Source organism: Protopterus annectens, chromosome 8.part0 (genome assembly GCF_019279795.1).
Source record: "Protopterus annectens isolate FY-2018-M chromosome 8.part0, PAN1.0, whole genome shotgun sequence".
Taxonomy (NCBI): domain Eukaryota; kingdom Metazoa; phylum Chordata; order Ceratodontiformes; family Protopteridae; genus Protopterus; species Protopterus annectens.
Window position 1 is genome coordinate 637,896,503 of NC_056741.1, and position 12,636 is coordinate 637,909,138.

General features: G+C 44.3%; 1 protein-coding gene across 1 annotated transcript in view; it reads right to left on the reverse strand.

Annotated features, from left to right (window-relative positions):
• CCDC22 (coiled-coil domain containing 22) overlaps positions 1-12,636 on the reverse strand; it is a 645,106-nt gene that overhangs the window by 402,639 nt on the left and 229,831 nt on the right. The window contains exon 5 of the mRNA XM_044080125.1: positions 5,284-5,368. Coding sequence (XP_043936060.1) covers positions 5,284-5,368 — 85 coding nt within the window. The remainder of the gene's footprint in view (positions 1-5,283; positions 5,369-12,636) is intronic.

Here is a 12,636-nt window from a genome sequence, read left to right on the forward strand (position 1 = left end):
CACTGCTTGACATGCATGCAAAGTCTATTCCATAGCATACGCAGTCTCTGTGTTATGAACCTGTCCCTCCAGCTTGTTCTGTTGATTGTGGTAATGAGGTTGAGATCTCTGGAGCGTGTAGTGTGAAGGGATTGGGATTTCTTTAGATGTAGCATTTCTAAAAGAGCTGGGTCAGACATCGCTTTGTAAGTCAAGCAGAGATCGCCTCTAATTAGGCGATATGAGACAGAGAATAGTTGGAGTTTTTGAGTCTGTCCATATAGGATAAGTGTTTAAGGCCCAAGATCCTCTTTTGAGGTATTTCTGTGGCCTCTCCAGTTGTTGTAGGTTTCTAGTGAGGTACATGCAAATGGGGCATTGTACTCGATGATTGACCTAATGAGGGAAGAGTAGAGGGAGACTATGACCTCATTCTTCCTGGATGCAGTAATGAGTTGTGCCACATAGAAGGACTTTCTGACCACACTAGCAATGTGGTGGTCAAAAGAGAGTTTGCTGTCAACCTGTGTTCCCAGATCTCTTATGACACCTTCTGTATTCAGTGGACTACCATTGACGTGGTAATTTATGGGAACCGGGTTTTTTCCAAAGGGGATGACGACATTTGTTGGCATTAAGCTTAAGGCCATGGTTCTGACACCAGTCATTGGTCTCAGTGAGGCCTTTTTGTAGGATGTCATCACTTGGGGGAGTTAATTATGGCTCCCAACTTGCAATCGTCTGCAAACCTTGTCAGCCAGAGTCCCTTCGTGTTGGCCTGGACTTCAGAGAAGTAGATACCAAACAGGACAGGACCCAAGACCGAACCCTGTGGGACTCCACTCATGACTGGTCGGCAATCTAATTTGGAGCCAGCTACTTTCACACTGTGGGTTCTATCTGTGAGCCAGTTTGAAACCCACCTAGTGACATAGGGGTTGATGCCTAGCGAGTTAGTGAGTTTTTCTATGATTCCTGAGTGGTGAATGGTATCAAATGCCTTGGTAGGATCCATGTAGGCTGTATGAACAACCTTGCCTTCATCCACAGCTCTGGTGACTGACTCAAAGAAGTTGACCAAGTTGAGCAGGCATGATCTACCCGTCACAAAACCAAACTGTGTGGGATCCAGAGTTTGGAGGTTCCCTATATCTTTGTTTATTAGGTCCATGAAGATGCGTTCCATAGTTTTGCATACCAGACTCGTCAGGCTAATGGGGCAATAGTTCCCTGGGTCTGAAGTCGCTCCTCATTTGTGGGGAGGGATGACTGTAGCAGTGCGCCATTTGGTAGGGACAAAGCCTGAGTTGAGGCTGTGACTGAACAGGGCACACAGGTGAGGTGCCGGTTCACTCTGTAGTTCATGTAGAACACAGCCAGGGGTATTATCAGGTCCCACAGAAGCTGCATTCTTGGCCTTGGACAGTGCTGTTTTAACCTGTGCAGCAGTAATACTGGTTGTCTGGCAATCTACTGATATTGTGATTGGTCCTTTGGTGGGGGAGAGAAGGGTAAAGTTGGCACTGAATCTGTGATTAGTTTGTGGTCGGATGTAGCCAGGAAGGAGTTGACTACTGGTGCAGAGCAACAGTCACCCATGTTAGTAATGACCAGGTCAAGGATGTTGTTACCTCTAGTGGGGTTAAAAATGAGCTGGTCCAGGGCACTGGAATTAATGAATTCCAGGAAACGTTGGGCAAGTGTATTGGTACACGAGTAGTTTTTCCAGTTAATAAAAAGATAGTTGAAGTCACCCAGTATGAGAGTGTTAGGTTGGACCCCAATGTTCTCCAGGGTGTTTAGGAACGTGGAGTGCGAGTCTTGGGTCATGGTTGGGGACCTATAGCAGGTTACGACCTGAATCTCTCTCTTATCCAATGTTAGCTGCACCTGAACTATCTCTGATGCCTCATGTCAGGCTACCAGTCTGGAGGTGTGCACATCCTTTATGAATATGGAAACACCACCGCCTTTGGAGCTTCGGTTCAAGTTCTGGGGCCGAAAGGTATGGAATGAGTTACAGTCTGGTATTGCAGGGCTGCTATCTGCTGCCTTGAACCAGGTCTCTGTTACAGCACAAATGTTGATGTTCTCCATTTTAAGGAGTGCTTCGAGTGAGTGCATTTTGAGATTTAGACTTCAAACGTTGAGCAGCATTTACGAACAACACAAGAAGCCAGTGCCAAGCCAACGTTTATTGCGATCTGGTACCTCGGCTTTTCGCCTTCAAATGGATCCATTTGAAGGCGAGGCACCAGATCGCAATAACGCTGGCACTAACTTGTGTTGTTCGTTGGTGAATTTTGACCTGCTATAGGACTTGTGGTTTGTGGGTTGAGCAGCATTTCCCTCAGACTGCATTTGTTTGTAGCTGTTATGGTGGTAATTTGGTGTCTGGGACACCGCCTAAAAAGGCACAATGGGGGTAGCAAAAGCCTTGGCCAGTATCCGGAAGCCCAGGGGTGACAGATGCAGGCCATCGCTGGCAAAGCATCTAGGTCTGTCAATCACATCATCCCAGGCAGACAGATACTGGATCCCCTTAGAATGACACCAGAAACTTAGCCAATTGTTGAAATCAATCATTTTCTGCTTGTACTGTGATATCATTCTGGGTGATGGCAGGAGGCTGCTCAGGGCTAGGGTCATACCCATCTGGGCTACATAATTCGAGAGTTCCTTCTTGTCTCTTTTCATGTAGTCCAGGGAGGTACGCCTCAGGTCATTCACACCCACATGTATAATGGCAGAGTCATATTTGTACCTGTTATTGAGGGACCTGAGTGCGTGCGCTATGTGGCGTTCCTGGCAAGTGACAGGCAGCTGACTGTTACTTTCTCCTTATTCAACTTAGTGAGTGGGACATCAGTGTGCCTCACTATCGAGTCACCTATGACTAGTGTGTTGGGCAAGCTGTTTTGCCTTAGGGGCTTTGGTTGAGTGGCACACTGTTTAGGAGAGTTATGCATGAGGTATGTGGTGGGAGTGACGGATGCGTTTAAGGTGGAGGTGGGATTACATCAAGGATCAGCTCTGAGCCCTTTCTTATTTGCAATGGTGATGGACAGGTTGACAGACAAGATCAGACAGGAGTCCCAGTGGACTATGATGTTTGCAGATGACATTGTGATCTGTAGTGAGAGTAGGGAACAGGTGGAGGAGACCCTGGAGAGATGGAGATATGCTCTAGAGAGAAGAGGAATGAAAGTCAGCAGGACTAAGACAGAATACATGTGTGTGAATGAGAGGGAGGATAGAGGAATGGTGAGGATGCAAGGAATAGAGGTGGCAAAGGTGGATGAGTTTAAATTCTTGGGATCAATAGTTCAGAGTAATGGTGAGTGTGGAAGAGAGGTGAGGAAGACAGTACAGGCAGGATGGAGTGAGTGGAGAAGAGTGTCAGGAGTGATTTGTGACAGATGAGTACCAGTAAGGGAAGGTCTACAAGAGGTTAGTGAGACCAGCTATGTTATATGGGCTGGAGAAGGTGGCATTGACAAAAAGGCAGGAGTTAGAGCTGGATATGGCAGAGTTAAAGATGTTAAGATTTGCACTGGGTGTGACAAGGGAGGACAGGATTAGGAATAAGTATATTAGAGGGTCAGTCCAGGTTGGAAGGTTTGGAGACAAAGCCAGAGAGGCAAGATTATATTAGTCTGGACATGTGCTGAGGAGGGATGCTGAGTATACTGGGAAAAAGATGCTAAGGATGAAGCTAGCAGGTAACAGGAAAAGAGGAAGGCCTAAGATAAGGTTTATGGATGTGGTGAGAGAGGACATGCAGGTGGTTAGTGTGACAGAGCAAGATGTAGATGACAGGAAGAAATGGAAACAGATGAACCGCTGTGGCGACCCCTAACGGGAACAGCCGAAAGAAGATGATGATGATGATGATGCATCTCATAATTAGTGTTGTGTTGTGGTGGTCAAATGCGTTTCTGCCTTGGAGGTCTCTGCTGTTTGTGTAGATTTTTATTGAGAGCCTCCGCGAAGGTGGGTGTGTGGTTTGTGTTTTTATGTGAAGGCAGTGCTGGTGTGTGTTCTGGAGGGCTATGTGTTCCATGTGTTGTGGTGCAAGTGTTGACCTTCTCTTCTTGACCAGGTATTCTGATCTTGATTGCAGAGTGCATGGCTTCCAATTTGGATATACAAGTGCATCTCTCGCAAGTCTGAGTGTTGGGAGGTAAGAGGAAAGGGTTGTCAGTGTACATAAGGCAGTTGCTACATTGACTCAGGATGCCCAAGCTCACCAGGCTAATAGGAGAAAGCACAGAGAATGGACCTTTAGACATGCCTGGAGGGGTGGGTATTAATGATAAGTACTGGAGCTGTTTCCTTGTAGAACGTTTAGTGCTGGTAGCACTGTTGTGTGCTACAATAATTCCTACAAGAAGTCTGGGAAAGTGCTAGACTAATAAGCTAATAAAAGCAGATCTAAGGGAAAAATTGAAGAGGACCGCTCAGCAGCTTACAAAAAGTCCTGGACACAGCAAATCTGTATCTGGACTACACTTGTTGCAGAAAAGGTAGGAAACAAGTTTTTTTTTTTTTTTTTTTTTTAGTACAAAGTGAAGAGACAGAAGATAATGAGGTAATTCAATATGCAGAAGCTAAAGGGGTGGGTCTTTGCTAAGTTCTCACTACTAACAGTAGAATGAGCTAATGTAATGTGACACTGTACCCTCCAACACCTTGCACCTGGAGCAGCTGCCCCGTTCATCCCAACCTAGCCAGGTCTCCTCAGTTTTCCACTTTCAGTGATAATCACGCATTCTGGACGTTTATCATGCAGTCAGAGTCAGTGATATAAATTAAAAAAAATACATTCTTCAAAGATGTAAAGCTGGCAGCACACACTGTGGACTCAAGGAAGTCCATGGACATTTGCCTGCAGACCACAGTACTTACAGAGTTTCTCAGATTCCATCATGAAGCATATCATTTGATGTATGGATTAGGACCAGTCCTTGACTGTACTTTTATGCCTCAAGGTCCTTACAGCATATTATGATCAGCACTCATCTTTGCTTACAATAAACATTTAACAAACTCTTGGGTGCACTACACACTAAAAAACATCATACAGATACCACACTCACTATAAACAACTTTCTGAAATTAAAACAGAAGAAATGCAGTTAAAATTATCATTTTTTTTTTGTTTTTAATTTTTTTTATTTGTAGTTATCTTTTTGGGTACTAAAGTCCAAAAAATGAATGAGGAGAAAGGAATGAGAAAAAAATACAACTACATTTTTCTATGTTTTGCTACTCACTGCAAAATTTTACATACCATGGACTCACCTTTTGAGATTTTCTTCACAGAAGAAGTTGTATTACTGGCTAAAGCAAGAGGCTGAGCATGAAACCGCATCATGTGACACGTGCTCTAAAAGAAAATAATGCTTGATAATATCATTTTCTGTATGTCACTGCTTCCTCGGCATACATATGATTTTTAATTAGGTAACAGAAACATCAGTTTTGATGGCAGGTTTGCCAGAAATGGTCTTATTGTGTTCAAGTTAATGCCTGTAGTACAAGTTACAAGTTATTGACACTACTTAATCAACAGTAGAAATTCTCCCACCTCTCAATGATATTGCAGCACCACTGTCTCATATAAGCCCCTTCCCTAAACTCTTTTCACTATTTGCTGCATCTACAGAAATGTCATTCCACAGTCTACTAGTCTGACAAAACATGATGTTATTATCAGCTAATCCATACCACTTCTTTCACGTCATCACACTATGATCAAAACATGCTCAGACTGTGTCTACCACCTTCCACTTAAAATATACCTTTGCTCTTCTAGATCTGTTTTTCCTGAAAGGAACTACCTCCACTAAGATTTTCAATGACAGCCCCTGAAGTGTCTGAACATTTCTACCCCTAACATTTCTGTTTTTCCCTCCCTTTCTTCTAAGCTGCATCTACAAAACATCTTCAGAAATCCTTGGTGCAACCTAAACCATTTTAAAAACATTGACATTCAATTTACATAAAAAAAAAAAAAAAAAAAAGATTCCCTACTGGAGCTTAACAAGCATACATCTTTCTTTAAAAAGTTCAACAACTTTTAACAATTTAAAAGTATTTTAGATTAACATGTTCCTAAAGTACTTATATTTAAACAGTTTCACTATACAATATATTATAGCACCCAAGAGTGCTTGTTATGAGCAGTACAACATTCCACAAACAGAAAAGCCCAGGACACCAGGGAAACTGTTGCATCTGATTTTCAAAAATTTGACGTTCAAGGGATTATGGCCTGGGGAGGGCAAGTTGTAATACTTGGTCAGTCTTCCTTTTCAAAAAGACTACGTGTAGCAGAGAAAAAAAATATGAAAACACTTACTGCTGAATTATTAGGGCTTAGTCAGAAAGATTTCTGGCATGCTACAATAGCTACAGACCATCTCTTGTCAATCAGGCTGACTTTGATGAACAGCTGGATTTCAAACAAGATTTGAAAAAATACAGTAAAATCTGGAAAATACAATTGTCTTGGGAGATTTTAACTTTCCAAATATTTAAACAGGTCAGTTGGCGCACATTCTACTGTGGTGGAAGGTGAAGAGTATGTTCCAATGAAAAGATTTCCCAACAAAGAAAAACATTCTCAATTTGCTTATTACCAATATTCCAAACAGCATATGAGACATCTTTAGTCTAGACCCACTTGATAGTTCTTTATAACTCTGCCTTTCAACATACAATCAGGTGCAACAGAGCTAGATCAAAAACATCTTGTAATTAAATATCAAAGGAAGAAGATGGCCACACATGACAATAATGAACCCTGTAAGGTGAACTGCAAGTCACTTCTTACAGTTTATTTGGAAAATAAAACTTATTTAGGAATAGCAGATAACTAAGTGTGAATTTACTGGCATTATAAAACCAGCCCCCCTCCCCCATGGTGATACAAACCTCTTAAAACGCTACTCAAAGTACAGTTGTGTACACCTACCATAAATGTAGATGTTCGAGTGTCTTCACTGTTGCAGTCATGACTGTAGGGTTCTCCCCTGCCGGCAGGCAGTCCTCGGTCGGCCAGAATCCCAAAGTCTGGGTCCGGCGTCGGCTGTTCAACCATGCTCCCTGACGTCAGAGCGGCAGGGGTACAAAGCTGACAGCCGACGCCATCTTCTCCAGTTTTTCTTGCACCAGATGTCAGGAGTCCCAAAATGAGAAAGGTCCCATATCCTTTGCAAATACACCTCAGAAGAATTGTGAAAAAAGGAACCACACAAAAGTAAAAATAAGAGGGGACAGGAGGGAGGGAAACCCAGACTGCAACAGTGAAGACACTCGAACATCTACATTTATGGTAGGTGTACACAATTGTACTATGTTCATCGTGTTTCACTGTTGCAGTCATGACTGTAGGGTAGAATCCCAAAGCAGAAAGAAAGGGAGGTGGTCAAAGTAGAAGGGGCGGCTAAAAGGCCTTGCAAGACTGCAGAGGCAAAGCCTGCCCTAGACTTAGAGTAGAGAGGTAGATTGTAGTGCTTTGAAAAAGTATGCACTGAACTCCAGGTTGCAGCTTCCAAAATGTCTTTGGTAGGAACTCCCCTGAGGAAGGCCGCAGAAGTGGCAGCAGCTCTGGTGGAATGAGTCCGTATACTCCCTGGGATTTGCTTTCCATGGTGTGAATAACAAAATCTGATTCCATGAGCAATCCATTTAGAAATGGTCTGTTTTGAAATGGCTTTACCTTGGGAACTTGAAGCATAAGAAAAGTACAGTTTTGTACCTACCATAAATGTAGATGTCCGAACTGGATAGCATCTGCAGTCATAACAACTGGGTTGTCCTGTCGTCAGGCAGCCCTTCAGTCGGCCGGATTCCAAAGTCCGGGTCCGGCTGATGTCGCACTTCACCCGACGTCATCTCTGTTGGTCCTCGGGTATAAAGGCATCAGCCGGCGCCATTTTCCTCAGTGTTTCTTGCCCCAGATGCCAGTAGCCCTCCTGGAGGTTAAAATTTGGATAGATGCCAATGTTTCCAAAAGATAGAGGTAAACACAAAAATAAGCATGTATGTACATATATACAAACAAATACACCATAAAAGACTCCCCCCCACCAGCTAGCTATTAGGAGGGTAAAATACCCTAGGAGTACCACAGAGGGGAAGGAGGGAGGGTAATCCTGACTGCAGATGCTATCCAGTTCGGACATCTACATTTATGGTAGGTACAAAACTGTACTATGTCCTTCATGGATGCATCTGCAGTCATAACAACTGGGTAGAATACCATAGCCAACTAGGGAGGAGGATAAAACTAGATTATGGTGTGTTTAGGATCCCTTGCAGTACAGCAGTGGCAAACCCTGCTCGGGATCTGGAATATAGAGGTAAGTTATAATGCTTGGCAAATGTATGCATGGAGGTCCAAGTAGCCGCCTCAATAATGTCTTTGGTTGCCACTCCTCGTAAGAAGGCTGTGGTAGTGGCTGTTGCCCTTGTAGAATGAGGTCTTATGTTCTGTGGAATTGGTTTTCCATGGAAGGAGTAACAGAATCGTATGCAATTTCCTATCCATTTGGAGATTGTCTGTTTGGAAATAGCTTTTCCTTCCCTTCCTGTTGCATAGGCTACAAAATGTTGGTCAGTCTTTCTGCTATTTTTGTTCTGTCCAAGTAGTAGCGTAGCTGTCTATGTACATCCAAGGTATGCAGTATTCTTTCCCCTCTGTTTTGTGGGTTGGGAAAGAAGGTAGGTAGGTGGATTGCCTGGTTTAAAGACACTCTGGATACCACCTTAGGCATAAATGTAGGATTAGTCCTCATGGACACTCTATCTTGGTGGAAGATTAGGAAGGGTTGCACTGCCATTAAGGCCTGTAGCTCTGAAACCCTCCTTGCTGAAGTAATTGCCAGTAGGAAAGCAGTTTTCCATGACAGGTGTTGTAGGTCTGCTGTTGTTGCTGGTTCAAAGGGTGATAGTGTTAACTTTTCTAGCACAAAGTTTAAGTCCCAAGCTGGCAAAGGTGGTTTCCTTGGAGGTTTTACATTCTTGATTCCTCTGAGGAACTGCCTGAGCAAAGGGTCTTGAAAAACAGGTGGATCAAAGCTGTATTCTGCTGAAATAGCTGATGCATGTATCTTGATGGAGGAGTAGGACAAGCCTGAATGAAGAAGTTCGGCCAGATACTCTAGAATGTTAGGCATATCTATGTTTAACACATCTTTTCCTCTTTCAGTACTCCAAATGACAAACCTTTTCCATTTTCCAGCATAGTTCCTTCTTGTTGAAGGTCTGCGTGCTTCAAGAATAATGTCTTTAACTCTTTGAGAAAGTTCTGGGTTAGCTGTTGCTATGTGATGTTCCATGCAGTCAGTTGCAGCGTTTTAGGTTTGGATGTATGATGCTGTAGTTGTTCTGAGTTAGCATCAAAGGCATCAGGGGTACTGGCCACATATTGTTCTGAGACATGCTCCTCAGCAGTGGGTACCAGTGTTGTCTTGGCCAGTTTGGAGCTATCAGGATTATCCTTGGGCGTTCTTCCTTGATTTTTAGTAATACTTTGTGTATCAAGGGAAGAGGTGGGAATGCATATGCTGTCAGGCCTTTCCAGCTGAAGGAGAGCGAATCCACTTTCCATGCCAGTGGGTGTAATGTCCTTGTGCAGAATTTTTGAGCTGGTGATTGAGAGGTGATGCAAATAGGTCTATCTGAGGCATTCCCCATTTCTTTGAGATGGTCTTGAAAATGTCCGGGTGCAGTTTCCATTCGTGGGCATCCGATGTGGTTCTGCTTAATATGTCTGCTAGAATATTTTCTTTTCCCGGTACAAACATTGCCTGTAACTGGATGTTGTAGCTGAGTGCCAGGTTCCACAGCTCCAAAGTCATTCTGCATAGGGGTATGAATGAGTGCCTCCCTGCTTGTTGATGTACCACATGACTGTGGTGTTGTCTGTCCTTATCATCAACTGGCCCTCTTTGAGAAATGGTCTGAACCTTTGGATTGCCAGTTTTACTGCCAGCATTTCTTTTAGGTTGATGTGCAGGTGAAGTTGATCCTATGTCCACAATCCTTGCGCATTTGTCCAGCATGTGGGCCCCCATCCTAGGTCTGAAGCGTCTGTTGTGATGGTCTGGCTTGCTTGACATCTGCGAAAGGGTAGGCCTGGGTTTGTCTGGCATGCCTGAGCCCACCATAGGAACTCCTGTTTTAAGCATGGAATTAGTGGGATTTCTGTTTCTAGGCTGTGACTGTGTTGGGACCATAAATTCTTTAGGTACCACTGTAGTTTTCTCATATGTAGTCTGGCAAGTGGGACCAGGATTATGCATGATGCCATGAAGCCCAAGGCCTGCAGTACTTTTCTTGCTGTTAACTTGTTCAGCTTTGTTAGTGCCAAGAAGTAAAGAGGGAGTTCTTTTTGTTTTTCTGCAGTTAGGAATGCCATTTGTTTTACTGTGTCCAATTCCGCGCCCAAGAATGTCCTTCGTTATATAGTGCCAGTTTTTTGAAAATAAGGTTAACTTTCCGCCTAAAGGAGCTGCTATTTGTTCCCTGGTAGGCGGATTTAGGATTAAGTCACTGTGGTTGTGTTGATGTGGTGGCAGTGGTTGTGTCTGTGCCTCTGTTGTTACCTTGCCACTGTCGTCCTCTGTAGGCACCTCCTCTGGATTGGTTTCTGCCTCTGGAATGTCTGTTTCTGCCCCTTTGAGATCTTGTGGAGTCAGGAAAGGACCAATTTTTGGCAGGCCAGTTCCTGCTAAACCTTGGGGGCTGAACCTGCAAGAAATCTTTAACCGTTTGAGCGGATTTTGCCTTTTCTTCCATTTTCTTCATAACCTGCTGGGCAGGTGTACCAAACAAACTTGTCTTATCCATAGGAGCATCTAGTAACTTTGCTTTAACATGATCCGGTAAAGCTTGCTCCTTTAGCCATGCATGCCTTCTTATCACTGTGCCAGTCATGGCTGATCTAAATGAAGCCTCCAGTGCATCATAGCCACATTTTAAGGAATGGTTACTAACCTGTTGTATGTTATTTACCATTTCTAATACATATTTCTTATCAAGAGATTCATCAGTGGTTAGCTTTTAGTTAACTGATCAAGCATAAACTCTTGGTATTGTATCATGTGAAACTGACAGTTTAAAGCTCTAGCTGAGAGAGTAGCTGAAGTGTAGACCTTTTGCCCCATCTGTCTAATAACCTTGCTTCCCTTTCAGAAGGAATAGGGTTTTAGCTATGGTCGCTACTGCCTTGGGACCCTGGGATATAGTTTCGGGTCTGCAAGAGGGCCTTGTAAAGGTGGTGATGAGTGTCTGGCACCCTGTAAAATCTGTCTGGTTTGGCAGGGGCTGGAGGTAAAGAATCTGGAGCGGAGCAGACATCATTGAAAGCATCATCCACCACAGAGAGAACAGGAGGTATAGCTAAGGGCCTGTGTTGTGGAAGGTGCAGAAAAGTCCTAAGTCTTTTTCTGGAGTCTGAAAAATCCTGTTGCTGCCATTGGAACTGCTCTCGCATGGCATGTAAGGTTTCCCCAAAGGAAAATTCTTCTGGTGGGGAAGCAGCTGGAATGGATTCTTCAGCATCAGTCTCTTCAAAATTAGAGAAAGGAGCCTCTGGCTGGTCAGTTATGTCTGATTCATCGGCTGAATCATCAGATGACACTGGCTCAGGGGGCTCTGCCCTAGGTCTCTTCTCTGGGGGCTGAGAGGCCCTGTCTGGGTGAGATTGAGATCCTCTAATTAATGAAATTAAATGTTCTGCCAGAGTAAGCATTTGAGAACTAGAGGAGGGCCTGGTTGAAGGGGGTTTAACAGGCACTGTTTTAGTAGTCTTGGCTGCTTTAGCCCTGGCGAAGGCCTTAATGGATATGGCTGCTGGAGGCCTAGCAGCACCACGTGCTGGGGTAGAGACATCCAAGGGAATGGTGTCTGATAAGTCAGTGGCAACCACCGTAGTGGGTATAATTTCTGAGGCCGATTCAAGAATGGTAGCAGGGCCTCAGGTGTAGAGATAGATTCAGCTGTACTTTGATCAGTTTTCTCGGTTTCGCCGAAACGAGACACTCGATTTGCTTAACCATGGTTTCAGCGAAACCGCGGACATGAGTGTCGGTCTTTATCTTTGCGTTTTGGCAGATTGGGTAGTCGGAGGATCCGACGGCATAATGTACGCAAAATCAGAACCGAAAACTGTTCAGCAAACTCCGACCGGCGCCTAAGCGTTCGTCGGTTGAAAGAAGCACAGGCGAACAGGCTGCTACGTCGTGGGCTGGGCCTAAACAAGGCAGACAGTAAGAGTGGAAATCTTTATGAGGTATTTGTTTCCCACGGGTTAAACAATTATTAACTTTTTCTGACATCGGCTGAGGCAAGAAAGAGTCCCCAACGGGTACTTAGCTTTAGAAGTCTTGAAGTAGTATTCGGTAGAAGTAATCTCTGGATCCGACCGACCGGCACTTGCGAACAGCTTCTGCTTCGCCACGCGGCAAGAAAGACTGAGGAAAATGGCGTCGGCTGATGCCTTTATACCCGAGGACCAACAGAGATGACGTCGGGTGAAGTGCGACATCAGCCGAAGCCGGACCCGGACTTTGGAATCCAGCCGACTGAAGGGCTGCCTGACGACAGGACAACCCAGTTGTTATGACTGCAGATGCATCCATGAAG